At 29.7% G+C, this 23030-nt stretch overlaps 1 protein-coding gene across 3 annotated transcripts in view; it reads right to left on the bottom strand.

Moving 5' to 3' along the window:
* Window positions 1-22799, bottom strand: part of LOC119600399 (RNA-binding protein Musashi homolog Rbp6) — a 96337-nt gene extending 73538 nt beyond the window's left edge. For all 3 annotated transcript variants that reach the window (XM_037950590.1, XM_037950591.1, XM_037950589.1), the window contains exon 1: window positions 22754-22799. In XM_037950590.1, the coding sequence (XP_037806518.1) occupies window positions 22754-22790 (37 nt within the window). In that variant the 5' untranslated portion in view covers window positions 22791-22799. The remainder of the gene's footprint in view (window positions 1-22753) is intronic.
* Window positions 22800-23030: the final 231 nt, after the last annotated feature.

Below are 23030 nucleotides of genomic sequence, written 5' to 3' on the forward strand. Positions count from 1 at the left end.
ATTGCACAGGAATTTATATGATTAGGTTACATGTATGTGTATGTCCGCTGTAGATGCAAATTTGGCGTAAAGTTTTTCGATGATCTCAATTACAGTGTTCTCTAAATATAAGTATTTATATGCTGATTTTTTATAAATCTAATAACCTTTAACTTTTGAACATCATTTGATGAGGAAAACCCCTTCACTTTACTCCTACTCACCTGTGTACTTGGTAGAGGACCCACGAAAATAAAAACTAAACTGACTAAAGTTTTACTAAACTAAATTCAAAACACGAAATATAAATAATATTGGTATGGTAAAACTGAAAACGCATTGTCTTAAATATAAAAGGGGAATACTAAATTGTTTAATGCCAAATAAGCCATGATGTAGTGAAATTCCAAATCCTGCGGTAATGTTGGAAAATTAAGATTTGGTCCTCCAATACACATGGAAAATTTTATTAAAAAAATTAATATTATTATTGGAAAAACAATACAGTTGAAATCATCGGAAAACTGCATCCAAATGTCAAATTGATCTCTTTGCAGGACAACATTATTCCGATGCTAAGCAATTAATAAATAAAAATTGTTAGATCAATGGTAAAACATTCTCCTGAATATCCTGAGGTCTATACTTACTCGTGAGCAAAAGTAGTTGAAATAGTGTAGTAGACCCATACGTTGTTGATAGATCTAAATCTACTTAATAGACTAGATTTGATTTAAAATACATATGTATGTACCACTACCTTTCCAAAAATCAGTATAATTAAGTTTGAGATAATTATAAATAACCCTGTCGATTTCCGTAATGATCAGGCTTCATTTATCCCTAGCCCCTATACAAAGTCTCCTTCAGAAAATGACTTGAATGTAAACAACTCACTATGAAAACTAGTATCACGATTAAATTTGGCACTAATAAGTTTTATATAAACATAATTCCCAACAATAAATTTTGTAAGGATCGGCTTAACTTCTGCCCTAGCCACAATACAAACGGACCTTCCGATTTGGGTCTTTAATATCTTAACTACGTCTATCTATCCAAAATCGGCCCAATATGCTGATGTTTGTAACACTCAAAAATATTTGCCCTTAAGTATACCAGTCGGTTCAGAATCACTTTCTGATTCGATTAAGTTATGTCCGTCTAATCCTTGTATGCACGCTACAGCTCGCAATTTTCAATATAATTTGTTAAAATGTGTCACATACCATTCTCTTGATCCAATGACGAAGCTGTTGAAAATGATTGAAATCGGTCTTTTATTTCTCCTAGTCAGCATACAACCGTACATGAACAAATATTATTTGGAACCTTTGTAAGATTCAACACAAATGCTTTATTATCGCATTTAATATTCACAATTGGTGTAAATATCATATGGTCGGCCACACCCGACTATAGTTCTTACTTGTTTTTAATTGTAAATTTGTTTTATTTATACCCTCCACCACCATCAGTGGTGATAGAGGGTATAAAATGATGCAACGGAACTTTATGAAATTCACCCAAAATATTCATTGATATCCTAAGCAGTATGTATTGAAAATCAGCAAGATCGGTGAAATAGAGTTATGAGTAAAAATTTGAGACAACCTCAAAAAAATTGTGCTTTTTCACATATTTATTTGTATTTTTTACAAAAACTACTGCAGAGAAATTGATGAATTTTGTCAGAGATATAACTCTTGGTGCCAGGATCAACATTGTTAACTTCCGAAATAATGCCGATATCTTTACGAAATTTTACAAATTTAAATTCTTTGCCAATAGAATTCATATAAAGAAACAATTTTCTGAATCGGTCCATAATTGGTCATAGCTCCCATATAAGGTTACCTTCCGAAAAACTTTTAAACGCACATAACTCATTACCAAATAACGATATTCATACAAACAAATATTGCTTTTATCTACAGAAATCTTACTGTACATTTTTTTCACGATCGGTCCACAATTGGTCATAGCTCCCATACAAGGTCTCCTTCTCAAAATCACTTAAACGCATATTTCTCATTACCAAATAAAGGTATCCATACAAAATTTAGCACAAACATTGCTTTTATATACAGAAATGATACTGTAAAATTTGTTTACGATCGGTCTGTAATTGGTCGTAGGTCCCATACAAGGTCTCCTTTCGAATCACTTAAACGCATAAAACTCTTTACGAAATAAAGATATCCATACAAAATTTGGCACAAATATTGCTTTTATCTACAGAAAACTTATTATAATTTTTTTTTACGGTCGATCCATAATTGGTCATAGCTCCCATTTAAGGTCCCCTTTCGAGAATAACTTAAACGCATATTACTAATTACCAAATAATGATTTCCATAAAAAATTTGGCACAAATATTTATTTTTGCATCTTATCATACATATGTATAGTTTGGGAATCCACTGAGTTGAAAATCGAAATTAGTCCACAATTTCTTGTACCACCCATAGGGATTAAAAAATTGATTATTTTTCGCAAAAAATTAAATTAAAATCGATTTATCTTTTTTTGTCATAAATAATTAATTTTTTTTTAAATCAAACTAAGTGTCGAAATTCGGTTCAACAATAAAAATTTAAAAGCAATTTTTTTTATTTTTTTTCATAGGATCAACAACGTTGAAAATCTATTGTACCTCCCGTACAAAATTATATAAGTTTTATAACTATAACTATTACCATACATTTCTCTCACACATAGAAATTATTTTAAATACAGAACATAGGTTAAATTTAGTACGCTCTGTAACAGTCTGTTAAGTGGTAGTTTTGTTTTTAATTGTATATTGTAAGGCGTAATGAAAGTAAGTCTAAAATATTAGGGTAAATTTGAATCAATCCATAAAATTTGATAATTTATGAAACCAGTTTAAGGTGGAGAGTATTTAAGATTCGGCAGAGCCGAATATAGCACTCTAACTTGTTTTATTTATTTTTGTATACGTCAACTACAATTAATCGGTTGTGAAAATCGAATTTGGTTCCTTTAATCGTAATCAAATTTTAAATAATTTTTTCAATTGCAAATTGGTTGCAGTGCTCAATATTTATTACTTTCTATTGTTATTTGGTTACAGCGACCAATATTTGAGATTACGTTTTAATCTTAAATAAAAGTCGGTTGCATTTACTGAATTCACAAATGAATTTTTTGATTTGGAAATTGTTAAAACCACAATTCGAATATTATTATAGTTTTTTAATACTGAATATAGAAAATCAGTTAATTATACAGTTTTTCAATAACAACGATATAATTTTAATTTACAATCGATCTGTTTTCTGTGTGAATGATTTTTGGTACTTTTTCGAAATATGACTATTCCTTTTTGGTTTTTATGCACACATGCACATCATGTTGAAGGTTATATAAGATTCGGCACAGCTGAATATAGAACTCTTACTAGTTATCATTAATTTATACATCAATCAATTTATTTTAGTACAAAATTTAATAATATTTTATTTTTTCACATCTGTATATGTTGCACGTGCATTTTTCTAACTTTTATATTCCTTGACATTATAATGTTACAGAAAGAGGTGTTAAACTGTTTAAACTAATGTTCCATGATGGTGAGGATAATGATGATGAAAATGTGTCACAAGTTATTAGGCAAAACACATCATTATTAGATCAAGCAAGTATGTATGTTTTTAAGTAACAGTCTGTATACACATACAATAAAGGATACCAACTGACGATGTTACAACAACAGCATGAGTAGCAGCAGCAGCAACAACAATTATTGTTAGCTATCTACAATATTTTATAGTTGCTTGCGGTAATGAACAATGATGTTTTTTAAGGCATATCGCAGTCGCATATTTATGCAGTGTTTCAGAACTCTTACCCTATACGATTCTCCATTAACATTTTAACACATTTATACCGAAGAAAAAAAGGAAAGAAATATGTATAGAATGTATTTCAGTCTAATGAACATTGCCCTTCAAACATTTAGAAGACAAAACGATTGCGCATCACCCCTGACGCCACGTCAGAAACACTTCTGGACGATTGTCAGACGAGAACGCACATTTTACAAAAACAAAATACATTGATTTCGAATTTTCGTCTTCTAGAAATATACTTTTAAGTTACTTCCGGATGATAGTTAGAAGAGTGCATCCATTTTGCTTAAACAAAAAACCATGTCTGTTGAATTTTTTTCATCTGGAAGTATACGTTTTAGTGACTTCTGTAAGAGAGTTGGGTGAGAACACACATTTTACAATAACAAAATACATTGTTTCCTAATTTGTATCTTCTTGATTTGTACGTTTATGTCACTTCTGGAAGACAGTTTGAAGAGTGTTCACATTAATGTTGTATTTTATTCATCTGGAAGTGTGGATTGTAGTCACTTCTGTACAATTGTCAGACGAGAGCACACATTTTACAAAAACAAAATACATTGATTTCTAGTTTTCGCCGTCTGGAAGTATACTTTTAGGTTACTTCCGGATGATAGTAAGAAGAGTACAAAAACAAAAAAATATAAATACTCCATTTTTTAGCGTGAAAAAAAAAAATAAAAATAAATAATGCAGAAATTTTGCTAAGTTCAGTGATGTTTTGTGTTTTGTTCAGTCATGTTCAGTTTTAATTATTCATCGTAAAACTTAAATGAGTTATTGAATTTAATGTTCATAGAAAAATAGTGTAATTAAAATATTGTGAATCTTAAGTAATAAAAAACAATATGACAGTGTTGTGTTAAAAATCAACTGTTAATAAACATTTAAGAAGGTTTTCTCAATTGGCGAAGTGTATTAAATATATACCAAAAAGTATAAGGAAGGATTATATAAATAAAATTAAAAAGTAAGTTGTCATATTAAAATACTATTTTAGGAATATGTTAACAACTCTAAACGGCTTCCATTTCCATTATGTTTAAAAAAGTCTAATATGTTTAATTAAAAATTTTTTTATATTAAATTTCGACTCTCTCTTAATTCGTTTAGGAGGTATAAGCATTTAAAGACTTTTTCAAGTTGTACATTTCGGCTTTCATTTGATGAACATTGCATTTTTAACATATTTAGATTTATTTGAGTTAAATCTTAACTTTCAATATTTTTAAAACTATTTGCGCATTTAGGTCTGGAATCATTATATTGAAATTAATACTACTGTTTTATACATAAATTATTTTTTGACTTGGGTCACTCGACACGAAATTGCCCATATAAGATATTTAATATTGAAACCAGATAGTTTTAAACCCACCTTTCTTAAATAAATACAATTTTATTAATTTTCATATAGCTTTGGATTTAATTATTCTAATTATAGGTACTTTTTAGTTATTAACACCAGGTCTTTCTATGACCTATCATATGATACTAATATTCTTAATATTTAGCATGCCGTTCCCAAGATATTGAACCTAAGTATTAGAAGAGAGCAAACAAAAAATAGTATTGCAATATTAGTGTCAAAAGCAATATCCCGTTTAGGGTCGTTAAGGTGTTTCTATCGTTAGTGACTGTAAATAATTTAAACAAGTAAGAGTGTTATATTCGGCTATGCCGAATCTTATATACCCACCATCAAACCTCGTTTGACTCGAATGAAACTTACTTATGTCGAATTTCATCTATATATTCGTATTATTAGGCCAGTTATAAGCGTTAAAGGAATTTTCTGAAGGGGACCTTATATGGGGGGTAGGGTCAATCATGGACCGATCAACATAACATTTTTTAGATAGATTTTGACTCGTATGAAACTTACTTATGACGAATTTCATCTATATACTAGAATTTTTAAGCCAGTAATGAGCGTTAAAGTCATTTTCTGAAGGGGACCTTATATGGGGGGTAGGGTCAATTATGGACCGATCCTCATAAAATTTTTGGATCACAAGAAACTTACTTATGTCGAATTTCATCGCTATATTCGTATTTTTAAACAAGTTATGGCTGTTAAAGCTGCTTTTCGAGGGCCACTTGTATGGGGGCTATCCGAAAACGTGGACCGATATTGCCCATTTTCAATACCAAACAAACCTTACCTATAAGAAATATTTATGTGAAATTTCAACCCTCTAGCTCTTTCCATTCGGACTCTATCTTGCTTTCAACAGACAGACAGACGGACGGACGGACAGACATGGCTAGATCGTCTTAGAATTTAATGAGGACCCAGAATATATATACTTTTGTGGGTCTATGACCAATATTTCGATGTGTTACAAACGGAATGACAAAATCAATATACCCCCCATCTTTTTTGATGGTGGGTATAAAAATAATCCATGACTTAGTAATTTCAGATCTTTATAGACGGTTTAATTCCAAGTTATTGAAAAAATGTTCATGAAAGGTAATGTTTTTATTGATTCAAAACAATAAATAAATAAATTAATTAATTTTTAATTATTTTATTTTTTAGAAAGCAGTAGCTAATATTGTACCCCCTATTAAAATACTTCTAACCGAATTAAAATATAACAAGTAAGAGTGTTATATTCGGCTATGCCGAATCTTATATACCCACCATCAAACCTCGTTTGACTCAAACGAAACTTACTTTTGTCAAATTTCATCTATATACTCGTATATTTAGGCCAATTATAAGCGTTAAAGTAATTTTCTGAAGGGGATCTTATATAGGGGGTAGGGTCAATTATGGGTCGATCCTCATAAAATTTGGTAGACAGAATTTGGTTCGTATTAAATTTACTTGTGTCGAATTTCATCGCTACACTCGTATTTTTAAACCATTAATGAGCGTTGCAGTCATTTTCTGAAGGAGACCTTATATAGGGGGGGGTAGGGTCAATCATGGACCGATCCTCGTAACATTTTTTAGATAGATTTTGACTCGTATGAAACTTACTTATGTCAAATTTCATCTATATACTAGTATTTTTAAGCCAGTAATTAGCGTTAAAGTCATTTTCTGAAGGGGACCTTATATGGGGGGTAGGGTCAATTATGGACCGATCCTCATAAAATTTTGCACAGTGATTTTGGATCATAAGAAACTTACTTATGTCGAATTTCATCCCTATATTCGTATTTTTAAACAAGTTATGGCTGTTAAAGCTGCTTTTCGAGGGGCCACTTGTATGGGGGCTATCCGAAAACGTGGACCGATATTGCCCATTTTCAATACCAAACAAACCTTACCTATAAGAAATATTTATGTGAAATTTCAACCCTCTAGCTCTTTCCATTCGGACTCTATCGTGCTTTCAACAGACAGACAGACAGACAGACAGACAGACGGACGGACGGACAGACGGACAGACATGGCTAGATCGTCTTAGAATTTAATGAGGACCCAGAATATATATACTTTTGTGGGTCTATGATCAATATTTCGATGTGTTACAAACGGAATGACAAAATCAATATACCCCCCATCTTTTTTGATGGTGGGTATAAAAAAGGGATCTGGTAAGTTATATATGTCTTATTTCATCACGTGGTTCCATTAAAAATGTCGATTATTTGCAGAAAATGTAAAAAATGGATCTGACCGTTTAAACTTTGGTGGTAAATGTATTGGACATGAGAGAATCCTATTTTTATTGCTTCCTAAAGTATAACTGGTAATTTCAATAAATATTCAATATTAATTATAAGATTATTTTGGTTTATTTCGTTGAAGGATTAATGCGTTCCATAATATAACTCTTACAATTTGATGGATTAATCATAAAATTGATGAAGAACTACAAAAATATTTTAGAGTCCAACGTTTTACAATTTTTGGAAGTATACCAGTCAGCAGTTGGAATATTAATACAGATTCCCTGAAAATTATCTTATTATAAGGTAATAATTCTAAATTTTTGATACATATGTACATTAGACCGACTCACTCTGTATGGAAAGCAAAAACGTGTTTTTGTTACCCCTCCCAAAATTTACCTTGCTTTGTTTTATGATGATTCCCAAAATATTTTAAGTGACCGCTGGACCAAATTTAAAAAAGTTATTTTGGAATTATTTTTTTAAAATTTTTGTTTGTTTTGAAACAAAATATCCAATACGGGTATCGTTTAAAAGGTATTTTAAAATCGCGTCCAATGATGTATTAATCATAAATAACCGTTTGCTTATAATTGTCATATTCCAAAATATTTAAAATTGTTAGGTTTTTACTAAGAAAAATGAAATATATGCACAATTTTGCAAATTTTGCGCACCACTAGACTTGGCTTCAAAAAACCTTTCAAATGATACCACATACTGTATATTGTTTAAGAAATGCTGTATAATTTAAAACAAAATAACTAAAAAGGGACTTTTTTGTAACCGGTTCAGCTCACGAACGGCCATCGACAGACTAGAAATATTTTGGGAATCATTATAAAACATAACAAAATTTTTTGAAGCTGGATAAAATATTGAATTTAACATGAAGAATCGTGTTCCCATACGATATTTTCTTTAAAACTGTCCAGCTCACGAATGGACAACACTTAAGCGAAAATATTTTCGGTCTAATGTACATATATTACTTTTTTTAGATTAGTTGTTAAATCAATTATATTTTCTACTATTTTAATTTCAATTAATTCAATAAAAACTATAAAATTTCATTTTATTTAGATTTATTTTTATAGATTTTATTTTGGTGAGTATACAAATAGAAAAAGAGAAAACTCATCTTCTAGAAGACGAGAATACTCATCTTCTAGAAGAAGAGAATATTCATCTTCAAGAAGAAGAGAATACTCTTCTTCTGGAAGAAGAGAAAACTCATCTTCTAGAAGAAGAGAAAACTCAACTTCTGGAAGATAAGATAGGAACACTTCTAGAGGATACTAGGTAGTCACTTCAAGAAGTGACTTCCTAGTCACATCTAGAAGAGTCTTTGGCAATACCTTACTTCCAAGAGTCATCTAGAAGTTTCTTCTGCGGGTCTTCCAGAAGTATCTTCCACGTTACTCTTAGACGTTCCCCAGCTCGGCATCAGTTCTTCCCGACTGGTGACAAGAATTCTTATACTTCCGCAACATCGCTGGCGAGCTTTTAACACGTTTGGAAGTTTCATACGGGTAACTTCCGCAATAGAAAATGTTTGTAGGGTGAAGCCACTGTCTATGACATTGATATGATGTTCATACACATAATGCAAATACATAAATATTTATTGGCAAGGTGAATTCACATAAGGAGGTGTTATTCAATCAGATGATTATTTTGTTCTTCACATGACTCGTACGCACTGATGTCAGACTTTCAGCTTGATTACAATTGGAACCGCTGTCGGCAAACCACACAAAAAGAGCGAGCGACGAATTAAAATTAAGCGACTGTCGACAGACCACAAAAAAATCAATGCAAAATGATGTTTTGTTTAAAATTATAATTATTTTTTAAGAAATAAATAGGAATGATTAAAATTATTCAGAATAAAATACGGGAACAGATCTAATATGTTTTCTCATTAATTTATATTTATTTTAAGAGATAAAAGGCTCAAATCGGAAGGTCTGGTTGTGTGGAGGACAGGGCAGAAATTAAGCCGATCCTTATAAAATTTATTGTTGGGAATTATGTTTATATAAAACTTATTTGTGCCAAAGTCAAGTCATTTTCTAAAGGGGACTTTGTATAGGGGCTAGGGTTAAATGAGGCCCAATAATTACGAAAATCGATAGTGTTATTTTTATATAAAACTTAAATATGCTTATTTTTGGATAGATAGTAATATATTAGACGTACATAGTTAAAAAATCAAAGGCCCAATTTGGAAGGCCGGGTTGTATGGGGGCAGAAATTGAGCTGATCCTTATAAAATTTATTGTCGAGAATTATGTTTATATAAAACTTATTTGTGCAAATTTGATCGTGATACTAGTGTTTGTAAGTGAATTGTGGGCATTCAAGTCAAAAATTAAATGCAAGATTGATTTGTGCCCAATTTCATCGTTATACTAGTATCTATAAGTAAGGTTTTAAATTGCATGTTTTTGAAGATAGAATAACTTTGTTGAAATGTTAATATGATGTTTAATTTTATGATCGCGTGAACTTTCACGTTCATTTCTCGTCAAGGTAGCGAAAAGGTTTTTTTATCAAGAATTGTCGACATGTGCATATAGAGTCACGTTTTTAAAATTTGATGCGATTGCAAAAGGGTGAGCTGAGTATTTAAGCTAAGTTTTCGGGAAAATAATATAAGAAAGTTGTACTTTTTTTGATGTTGTTGCGGAATGCGTAATCCGCATAATATACATGTGACTAGAACTCTTTGCGAAAGTACTATGAATTTTGAAATTAATTTTAAAATACCTACGAATTGTGTTACTGCGTGGTTTTAACTATTTACAATCAAGTTAAAATCTGTGTATCACGTTGAAATGAAATTAAATATGTATTCCAGGAAATAAATATTGTAAATCACGTAATACTTTACTTTATAAAAGAGATACAATAAATTTGTGGGGCCTAGTTTCGTCCCGATAAACAGCGGAAAATTTTTTTTTTTTTTTAAGTAATTCTTTATTTACAATCTATCCATTTAAGGATAATAAGTAAATTTGATACAATATACAATAATGAAAATAATTGTTGAACTCCGTTGAGGACAACAATATATATATATATATATATATATATGTATGTATGTAAACGGAAAAAATTAAATTCAAAAAGTCACCAACAAATCTGGGATTATTGAACAAAAATTGTTTATTTTAGTATTTATGAAAAATTTGGAGATATTTTTAATATTTTTTTAATATATCGAGGGACTATATTCAATAGTCGCAATCAGGGTACGGATAGCGATCGAATTCAATTCGATCGCGAGCTAATTTAATTCGAGCGATTTAAATATTTCATTTTCCCACGAATAAATCGCGAGTTTAAAAATTAAACTTAAAAATTAAATAAATTAAAATTTATAAGACATAATCAAATTATATTGTATGTATGTTCATTAGGGATATAACTAATTTGGCGAAATTTTTGGCATACCACCACGTGAAAATAATTTAAGAGTTGCATTTCTAATAATGATATGATCTGTATTAGTTGTAGAGCTGTATTTTTTAACATCATAGCCGTTAAATTTAAATAAGTTAAATCCATAATACAAGTCTGAAAGTATTGAGTAACTACTTTTTAGTATTGAGTACCCAAAAAATAGGGCAAATACTCGATACCCACTACTCAATACTTGAACAGCACTACTCTATTCGACTTAGCTATGTCAACTTGCATATTTGCAAAATATGTCAATAGTTATATTCCTAATGTACATATGACATAACCAAATAAATTTTCTATTAAATTTATGTACATATAGTCGCATATAGGCGAAAGGCATAATATAACAATTAAAAGGTAGAATCAGTAGAAGAGTACGTTCTCAATTTTACATGCCTTGAATCAAAGTATAACAAGTAGTCCGACTCTCACATATAGGAAATTACTCTCTCACATATACGAGTTCCGTGTGAATTCAACTCTCTTGTGAGAAGTTTAAACTTGTCAAAACCCTCAAAAGTTTACCTTTCTTTTTTGACCACTTTTAAGGATCGTACGCGAAACTTCAGTTATCCACAAAAAATCTGTAATTTTTTACAATAGATTCATTGCACTTTTCACATAAAATATTGTTTAATTTTCTTAAACTGGAAAAAAATTTTTTTCTATTTATTGACATTTCATTTTTGTTGTTGTTGAATTTTAATTTACAAACAGAGTTTCAATTTTTGGTATTGAAAATTCAAACAAATTTAAAATTGTAATTTTTTATAAAACTCTGTGTGTTCAGAACGCACCAACACATATACATTTTTGTTACCAACACATATTTACCCTACAAACATTTTCTATTGCGGAAGTTACCCGTGTGAAACTTCCAAACGTGCTAAAAGCTCGCCAGCGATGTTGCGGAAGTATAAGAATTCTTGTCACCAGTCGGGAAGAACTGATGCCGAGCTGGGGAACGTCTAATAGTAACTTGGAAAATACTTCTGGAAGACCCGCAGAAGAAACTTCTAGATGACTCTTGGAAGTAAGGTATTGCCAAAGACTCTTCTAGATGTGACTAGGAAGTCACTTCTTGAAGTGACTACCTAGTATCCTCTAGAAGTGTTCCTATCTTATCTTCTAGAAGATGAGTTTTCTCTTCTTCTAGAAGATGAGTTTTCTCTTCTTCTAGAAGAAGAGTATTCTCTTCTTCTTGAAGATGAGTATTCTCTTCTTCTAGAAGATGAGTATTCTCGTCTTCTAGAAGATGAGTTTTCTCTTCTTCTATTTGTATACTCACCAAAATAAAATCTATAAAAATAAATCTAAATAAAATGAAATTTTATAGTTTTTATTGAATTAATTGAAATTAAAATAGTAGAAAATATAATTGATTTAACAACTAATCTAAAAAAAGTAATATATGTACATTAGACCGACTCACAAAAAATGGTGCTTGAGTTACCCCCTCATAATATTCGCTGTATATGATGTTACCCAAAATATTTTCGGTTAAGTGTTGTCCATTCGTGAGCTGGACAGTTTTAAAGAAAATATCGTATGGGAACACGATTCTTCATGTTAAATTCAATATTTTATCCAGCTTCAAAAAATCTTTGTTATGTTTTATAATGGTTCCCAAAATATTTCTAGTCTATCGATGGCCGTTCGTGAGCTGAACCGGTTACAAAAAAGTCCCTTTTTAGTTATTTTGTTTTAAATTATACAGCATTTCTTAAACAATATATACAGTATGTGGTATCATTTGAAAGGTTTTTTGAAGCCACATCTAGTGGTGCGCAAAATTTGCAAAATTGTGTATATATTTAATTTTTCTTAGTAAAAACTTAACAATTTTAAATATTTTGGAATATGACAATTATAAGCAAACGGTTATTTATGATTAATACATCGTTGGACGCGACTTTAAAATACCTTTAAAACGATACCCCGTATTGGATATTTTGTTTCAAAACAAACAAAAATTTTAAAAAAATAATTCCAAAATACCTTTTTTTAATTTGGTCCAGCGGTCACTTAAAATATTTTGGGAATCATCATAAAACATAGCAAGGTAAATTTTGGGAGGGGTAACAAAAACACGTTTTTGCTTTCCATACAGAGTGAGTCGGTCTAATGTACATATGTATCAAAAATTTAGAATTATTACCTTATAATAAGATAATTTTCAGGGAATCTGTATTAATATTCCAACTGCTGACTGGTATACTTCCAAAAATTGTAAAACGTTGGACTCTTAAATATTTTTGTAGTTCTTCATCAATTTTATGATTAATCCATCAAATTGTAAGAGTTATATTATGAAACGCATTAATCCTTCAACGAAATAAACCAAAATAATCTTATAATTAATATTGAATATACATACTTTTGTATTTATTGAAATTACCAGTTATACTTTAGGAAGCAATAAAAATAGGATTCTCTCATATCCAATATATTTACCACCAAAGTTTAAACGGTCAGATCCATTTTTTACATTTTCTGCAAATAATCGACATTTTTAATGGAACCACGTGATGAAATAAGACATATATAACTAACCAGATCCCTTTTTTATATTTTAATTCGGTTAGAAGTATTTTAATAGGGGGTACAATATTAGCTACTGCTTTCTAAAAAATAAAATAATTAAAAATTAATTAATTTATTTATTTATTGTTTTGAATCAATAAAAACATTACCTTTCATGAACATTTTTTCAATAACTTGGAATTAAACCGTCTATAAAGATCTGAAATTACTAAGTCATGGATTATTTTTTAAATTATTTACAGTCACCAACGATAGAAACACCTTAACGACCCTAAACGGGATATTGCTTTTGACACTAATATTGCAATACTATTTTAAATCCAAAGCTATATGAAAATTAATAAAATTGTATTTATTTAAAAAAGGTGGGTTTAAAACTATCTGATTTCAATATTAAATATCTTATATGGGCAATTTCGTGTCGAGTGACCCAAGTCAAAAAATAATTTATGTATAAAACAGTAGTATTAATTTCAATATAATGATTCCAGGCCTAAACGCGCAAATAGTTTTAAAAATATTGAAAGTTAAGATTTAACTCAAATAAATCTAAATATGTTAAAAATGCAATGTTCATCAAATGAAAGCCGAAATGTGCAACTTGAAAAAGTCTTTAAATGCTTATACCTCCTAAACATTTTTAATTAAACATATTAGACTTTTTTAAAAATAATGGAAATGGAAGCCGTTTAGAGTTGTTAACATATTCCTAAAATGGTATTTTAAAATGACAACTTACTTTTTAATTTTATTTATATAATCCTTCCTTATACTTTTTGGTATATATTTAATACACTTCGCCAATTAAGAAAACCTTCTTAAATGTTTATTAACAGTTGATTTTTAACACAACACTGTCATATTGTTTTTTATTACTTAAGATTCACAATATTTTAATTACACTATTTTTCTATGAACATTAAATTCAATAACTCATTTAAGTTTTACGATGAATAATTAAAACTGAACATGACTGAACAAAACACAAAACATCACTGAACTTAGCAAAATTTCTGCATTATTTATTTTTATTTTTTTTTTCACGCTAAAAAATGGAGTATTTATATTTTTTTGTTTTTGTACTCTTCTTACTATCATCAGGAAGTAACCTAAAAGTATACTTCCAAACGGCGAAAACTAGAAATCAATGTATTTTGTTTTTGTAAAATGTGTGCTCTCGTCTGACAATTGTACAGAAGTGACTACAATCCACACTTCCAGATGAATAAAATACAACATTAATGTGAACACTCTTCAAACTGTCTTCCAGAAGTGACATAAACATACAAATCAAATTAGGAAACAATGTATTTTGTTATTGTAAAATGTGTGTTCTCACCCAACTCTCATACAGAAGTCACTAAAACGTATACTTCCAGATGAAAAAAATTCAACAGGCATGGTTTTTTGTTTAAGCAAAATGGATGCACTCTTCTAACTATCATCCGGAAGTAACTTAAAAGTATATTTCTAGAAGACGAAAATTCGAAATCAATGTATTTTGTTTTTGTAAAATGTGCGTTCTCGTTTGACAATCGTCCAGAAGTGTTTCTGACGTGGCGTCTGGGGTGATGCGCAATAGTTTTCTCTTTTAAATGTTTGAAGGGGAGTTAGGTACTTTTTCACTAACACATGCTTAGAGTTAGGTACTGCTGTCAAAGAGTCGGACTACTTGTTATACTTTGCCTTGAATTGTCACAAAAGAGAAAATTAAAAAATATAAAACAAAAAATTAAATGAAAATTATTTGAAAATTTTTGTGAAAAAAAATAATAAAATTTAATAATTTGAATAAAAAAGAACGCAAAACCATTGGAAATCAAAATACGGACATAAAAGTGTGGAATACTGCTTGCGTGTGCCGTTCAAGAAACATTTCATGGTATTTTTCGAGATTTTTCATTTGAATATTTTGAAGTTTTTCTCTTTTTAGTTCTTCTATATTTGACATAACAAGGCAGAAAATTGATAACTCTCCCTACTGATTCTACCTGGGAAAAAGAGATAGTCAAAGACCTAAATCCCCTGTCAAAAACCTAACTGGTGAGAATGTATTAGTAGAAGCACAAAATAAACACAGTTGTTCAAAAGGTACTAAATAATAAATGTATTTTTGATACGTTATTCAAAATCGATTTTATTGCTGATTCTAACGTATTTCATTAAAACAAATGTCCACAAAAGAAATTAGACTCCTCCGACCAAAATTAGCGATTTTATTGACAAAAAACAAAAGGCCCTATCTACAAAAACATTTAAATATTAAAGGTGAAAAGTCCAATTTATCCATTTTTAAGTACACCATTGTCAACTATCATAACAAATAATAGGGTTCACTATTAAACAATTTGTTTATTTTATAAAAATAAATCGCGCTGATAGAAACAAACTTTTCAATTTAAATAGTTTTTTGCTTCTCCTGCAAAATTTTAAAAATGTTAGATAGGGCCGTTTGCGTTTTAGGTGACGATATATTAGTGAATGAAAATATTAGTTAATTTTTTTCAGAATATATTTCATCTTAAAACATATTATAAACACGTCTTTTTGTTATTTTTGTCTGCACTAATACGAAAAAGTTGTAAATTTTCGTTTTCAGTTTTCATTAAAATGAAATGTTAAAAAATAAAACATATTTTTTTTCGTTTGTAAAATATAAATTATTTTCGGGGTTTTAAATATATTAAAAGTGTGGCAAAAAATAATAAATATTAAGTTTAAGTGATAAGAAAAACTATTAAGTGCTAATACCCTACCAATTTTGCGAAGAAAATTTGAAGTTTTGTGAGTGCGTTTAATTCTCTCAAATGTGTTTTATTCTCTCAGAACTCGTCTGTGTGAAGAGAATAACAAGTTTTGTTTGACAACCCCTTCAGTTTCGCCTATATCCTTCCTATATGTTTATGTATGTACATATGTACATTAGGGTTATAACCAAAATAAGGCCCTATCACTATGTGGTAGCCAGTACTGATCTAGCAACGAAAACATTTTTTTAGGTAATTTTGGTGCAAAAATTTCCGCGGCAAATCGATTTTCTGAAAGCTTTCACAAACATACATACTACATACCGTCACCTGAAATGCAAAAAGGCGTAATAACCAAAAAATTTAAATTTGACTTTTTGATTGAAAATGGTTTACTGCATCAAAATACATGTTATTGCAAATTTTTAGAACCCTATTGTCAAAAATACCGACTTTATTGGAATGAAATTCAAAAGGGCGTAACAACAAATTAGTCAGTTACACGAATAAGAAAGTCCTAAAAAGCGACATAATAGATAATGTCTGGCGGTACAGTTATATTCAAAAGTATTTATCGATGTCGGGATACAATACTTGTAAGAAAATGTCGTTTTAATAACAAAAATAGCATTCATTTTATTTAGTTTTTTGTCTCTCCTATAAAATTTTGAAGTGTTGTTAGCCCTTTTTGCATTTCAGGTGACGATACATTACAATTCTATGAAAGAGATTTTAAAAACCATGTATAGTTTCTAATAATTTGAGAAAGCACGTGTTTTGTTATATTTATAATAAAATTTTTTTCCAAACCATTTGACTTACAATCTATATATATAAAAATGAATGTGTGTTTATTTGTTTGTGGGTTTGTTTGAAGTCTATAGACGGCTAAACGCATGGACCGATTTTCTTGAAATTTTAACAGTACCTTCCTGCATATCTAGAAAGAACTATATGCTACTTTTTATTTTAAAATTTCAAGTAGGCGAGTTGCCACGCCTACTTATTTAATAGCTATTAAAAGTCATATATCTTGGAAACTGGTACAATTAGAGTTCACAAATTTTGCACGGACAACTTTGACATCCATAAGAATATTTTTTTGACAAAATGGGCGGAATGACTATAGTGGGCGTGGCACCTTCCATATTAAGAAAATATTAAATCAGTATATCTCGGAAAATGTAACAGTTAGAGCCCTCAAATTTGGTCGGAGCCACATAAGTCTCAATGTGATTAGTTAGAATAAAAAGTGGGCGCACTAGCAGCAGGGGCGTGGCACTTCCTTAATTAAATACACAAATTCATTTATCTTTAAAACTATTAGAGTTAAAAGCTTCCAATTATGCAAGAAGAACTTTAGCATCTATGTAAATATTTCGGGTGATAAATTAGCGGACTACCAATGGGGGGAGCGGCACCTCCCATATGAATTAAATACAACAAAATATTTTATCTAAGATTCCTAAAATTTTGCAAAAAGGACTTTCATATTCATCTGGACATTTTGGGGGAAAAAAGCGGACTTTCATCAGGGGGTGGCTTGGAACACCCATATGAATTATATAGACAAATTTGTATATCTGAGATACTGTAGAAGCTAGAATCTTCAAATTTTACATGAAGAACTTTGACATTCATGTGAACATTTAGAGAAAAATTGGCGGACTTTCAATGGGGGGATTGGCCTCTCCCATATGAATTAAATTCGGAAAAATTGGCGAACTTTCAATAATTTCAGTGGCATCTCCCATGCGTAAGTGGGTTTTTTTGCTTTTAGTGTAGCAAAGCACACTGGGTATAGCTAGTAAATAATTGGCGAACTTTCAATAATATGAGTGGCATCTCCCATGCGTAAGTGGGTTTTTTTGCTTTTAGTGTAGCAAAGCACACTGGGTATAGCTAGTCAATAATATAATAAATAAACAATTGAATGAAAGTGCTACATTTTTAAAGATCACTTGCATGCCCATCAATGTACATACATGTATGTACATACAGTGTCTCACATAAATATTCGAATTTTTTATGAATTACTGTGTTATTTTATGATGCTACTTTAAAAATAATAATGGTATTTAAAAATTTTTAATGAACTTTTATTAATTTATAATATTTTTACGAAATACAAGAAAAAAGTAATAAAAACTCATTAATGGTTTCCAAGAAAATGGGAAAAACCCAAAAAGAGTCATTTCAGGTACTACGCAAAAATATTCGAATTTTTTCTAAGAACTTTTTTAGAATCCTTGAACACGTGTTTTATTGCCCATTAATTAACCCATTATGCAGGTAGTGGTTATATGGAATATTTAACATTATATTTTTTGGAAATTTGCATAATTATGTTGTAAATCCTTCCTGTGTAAGCGCTTAAAATGTTCAAAGAAAAAGAGTTGATCAATTCAAATTAAAAAATTAATTTATATCTGTATAATCAAGGCCGATCAATATTACATATAGGGAATGTTTGATAGATTCCCATCGAAAATATATTTTGTCATTAGACGCATGGAACAAAGAATTCCATCGAGTATTTACCATTATCAAGTCGTCCAAAACTGCTGTCAATACAGGGCGACAGAGAAATACTGAGGAAATACCGAAGGAACCTTCATTATTAGCTCCAAAAATTAACAACGAACTCAGGACAGTCCTGTGAATAAAAATTAGTGTCGAAATTGTGCGCAAAGTACTAGGGAACAATAATTTGCATGGTCAAGTACCAAGGTGGAAACCGCTCATATCGAAGTTAATCGATGTTAAGTGTCTTGACTCCGCAAATAGACTCATAAGTAAGAATATTGGATTCTGGAAGGAGGTTATCTTCGACGATTAGAACAAATATAATATTTTTGGCTCAGATGGTCGTCAAATGATATAGCGAAAGCTTGGAGATGCCTTGGAATTATCTAACTTAAAACGAACTGTAAAGGACCCAAGTTGCTCTGCCATATTTTGAGGTTCTGTGTCCGTCCACGGTGTTGGACTGCTAAAATTTATTATTGTAATTATAGACTAGAAGGTCCACTTGTCAATTTTAGAGCAGAATTTGCATGCTAGTACCACCAAAATGGGACTACAACCCATTCAATTTATTTTTCAACAGAAAAACGATCCAAAATACACGACCTGGTACGTGAAAATGTTGTATCTTCTTTCATCAAATTTTCAATGGAGTTAATGTCTGGACTTAAACTCCATTGAAAATTTGTAGTTATATTTACAAGAACAATTTTTAAATCACTCATTATCCTCTAAAACCACCATACGGTTGCTTTAATGAAGAATGGGACATAATAACGCCAGAACTATTCCATAAATTGGTAGAAACGGTCCCACGACTCTTGGAAGTTGTTTTTAAAAATAAAGGCTACTATACAAAACATTAATTTCATTTTAATTATTTATTTTTACTTCATAATGCTAATCTAAATATGATTTATACAAAAAAATTCGAATACTTTTGTGAAGCTATTTTTTGCACTTTTTTTAAAAAAAGTTAAATTAGTTTAAGTAAATTATTTTTTTTTTAATTTTTAAAATGTGGTATAAAATTTAAGGACTGTCTGGACAACATAATAAATTTATTTATTTTTCCCACAAAATCTATTATAAAATGATGTCTGTTTTCATAATACATTAAATTCGAACACTTATGAGAGACACTGTATGTATTACATATGAAAGAACAAATACATTTACATAAAAAGGTAAAAAATTCCTTTTTAACACTTTCCCAGAATTCGTTTTTTGTGACCGTCATAAAATATACGGCCACATAACCACACAAATTATTTCGTAGTAATTGTTTTTTATTGCCATCATAAAACCTTTTTCTTGTAAACACACAAATGCTGATTTTTGTTTCGAATTCAACTCGTTTTCCACACGCTCGCAAGCGAGTTGAAAAAAGAAAAACATGTAAATATCGCTTACGAAGCGAATACAAAACACGAAATTTTGATGGCAAAATATCCAGAAAACAATCCCGCATCAGTGATATAAATTTCAAAGACAAAAATGTTTTTGGCAATTTTATAGCATTTTGAATTTTTTTCTATCTTAAAAAATGAAAAAAAAATCTGAATGCAAAACTTCCATTCCAAAAATTGCCCTTTGTATAATTTTCTGTTGCAAAACAAGTTTTCTTACTAGTTTGGACACAAATAAGTAAAAATTGTAAAAATCGACCTAATAGTTTTCGAGATATTGCACATTATGACACTAATTATTTTAATTTTACTTTTTTGCTTTAAACTCTATCCCTTTGTATAATTTTCTGTTGCAAAACAAGTTTTCTTACTAATTTGTTTTCTTACTAGTTTGGACACAAATAAGTAAAAATTTTAAAAATCGCCCTAATAGTTTTCGAGATATTGCTCATTATGACACTAATTAGTTTAATTTTACTGTCATGTTTAACCAAATAAAGTTGATTTTGGACCAAAACATAATCTGCTGCTTTTTAACAATTTGGTTTCTTTTACTCCATTAAATTACATAAAATATAATATTGATTGATATTTTATATTACTATGAAAAACTTTATTTTAACTTTGCATATTAATGCAAAATTTGAAATTATTTGCAAAATTTTAAATTCTTTAAATATAAAGGTTTTAGAAATATCGTGTTGTGATTGAGATAGATTCTATTCTATTTTTATTTCGCTCTCTGGCGATCCTCTCATTGTTCTCTTATTTTTATGTTGTAGCGTCCATTTATAGAAATTCTGCGTAATCCGTTTTTTATAATCAGCTCTTATTTCCTATAAAAGGACTGAGAAGTTTAAAGGACTTACAATTTCAAACGAATATTTTAAATATTTTATGTATTGTATGATGTAAATATTGGTATCAAATGAAAGGTGGGAAACTGTGAATTCTATCTATATTATTTATTTAACTTACTTAGATTATAAATCTTAAAAGAAATTTAACTTAAAACAAACAAAAATTTTTAACTACTTTTTTTGACAAATTTTCTCTAAGCTAATTATGAAAAACTTAGTACAGATAGTTAATACAATGGTCCGCAGTTTCTTTTACATATAGATTTTTTATGTGTGAAAATGAATGTTGCACTGTGTAATATTCCTTTTTTCCTATTTTGACATCCAGGGAAAATGATATTTATATCTCTTGAATCATCCAAATCTAGTTTTGCGTATAATATTTAAGAGGCAACGTTGTGTTTTCTTAATTTGTAATGAGTAATCTATATAATGTAGTTTTTTAATACATTACCTGGTAATGAGTAGTCGTTATCAATAACATTGTTTAATTTTTTTGAATGGGATTTGTAGCCAATTATCTAGAGCATCAGTCAAATTATCTTAAGCATCTATCCAAAGTTTGTGGTTCGAATCATAGTTCATATCAGTATTTTTTTAAAAACGTCGATTTATACTTTTATATAAAAACGATTCCAAAAAGTGCTATAAAATAACTTGCAAATGGAGCAATGGGTAAGCGGAAAGACTAATAAACACAAAAAATAACTGTAAAGCCAGGTTTAAGCCCGGTAAAGTCGGGTAAGCACATTTGTTACCAGTTATTTTTTTGAAACTCTTCGAACAAAACTAATTAGATATTCACCCAAAAGTAACTACTTCCACATTGTTCCAATATTACTTGCTTACCGGGTAAGTAAAGTTTTTCCTGGGTAATTTATAATCCAATTAAGAGGGTAGCGCAATTAAACCAACTCATTTAAACGAAAATTTTATTGAATATCTTATATGGGATTTGTTTATTGCATTTATTCTGAACAATTAAACGGAAACTACTGTATTGTTCAAAAGAGTTATCGCGAAAAATTAATTTTAAGTAAAATAAAATTAAATAAAATTATCTCATTCACAATTCAGCACTTTACAATTTGAAATATAAAATATCACAATTCGGAAGAGTGAATTTACTAAAGATGAGTTAAGTCAAAAAAGTTTAGCTGAGATTACGGCTAAAAATTAATCTTTCCTTAATGTAACAAATTCTATTCTTTCAGAGTCGTATACATACATATCTGTAATAATAAATTCCAAAGTTCAAAAGTCGGATTTTACTGAATATACAAATGATCAGAAATATTAAACATATTTATTTAAACTAGCAATAAAAGTAATTTTGTTTAAAAGATCTTTTCTTACTTTTCTAAATTTTTTAGAGTTAAACTTCGACTGACCGGCTATTTAACCCTACTGCAATAAGTGTCCATTAGACTAGCTACTTGTGGACACTTGACTCTCTCCTAGGACACGTCAATAACTAGTAAAGTAGCTAGTAATATGACTAACTCCTTAGAATGCATTTGGACAATGCCATTCCTTGACTACTTTTGACTGTCTCTTTTTAGGCTATAGAGTGCCAATTGACTTTCTCGTAAGACAAGCTCATGTTAAAATGGGGAGGATATATCAATAGTATGCCAAAATTCAGGTTTCGCCGAATATACAAATGTATAACTATTTTATTTTACAATATTAGTAACTTGACTCACCTCTGTGTCGATTTGTTTGCTTATCAAACATAAGCATAGCATCTTCTATCTGTAATTATATGAAATTGGGAAAAAGTGTTATTATTATATTAATTTTAAGATGTTATTAATATTATACAAATTTATAATAAATCATTACATTTTTTATAAGTTTGAATTGTAAAAACACTTGATAGACTAGAACAGAAGCAAGAACATCCCAGCAAAAACCTTGAATGTAAAAACCATTATTTGACGCTCAACATAGAACATTTGGCTAACAAACCGAAGACCCTGG

The sequence above is a fragment of the Lucilia sericata genome, unplaced genomic scaffold (genome assembly GCF_015586225.1).
Source record: "Lucilia sericata isolate MDLA Ls3-8-SP2 unplaced genomic scaffold, ASM1558622v1 Contig000112F_arrow, whole genome shotgun sequence".
Taxonomy (NCBI): domain Eukaryota; kingdom Metazoa; phylum Arthropoda; class Insecta; order Diptera; family Calliphoridae; genus Lucilia; species Lucilia sericata.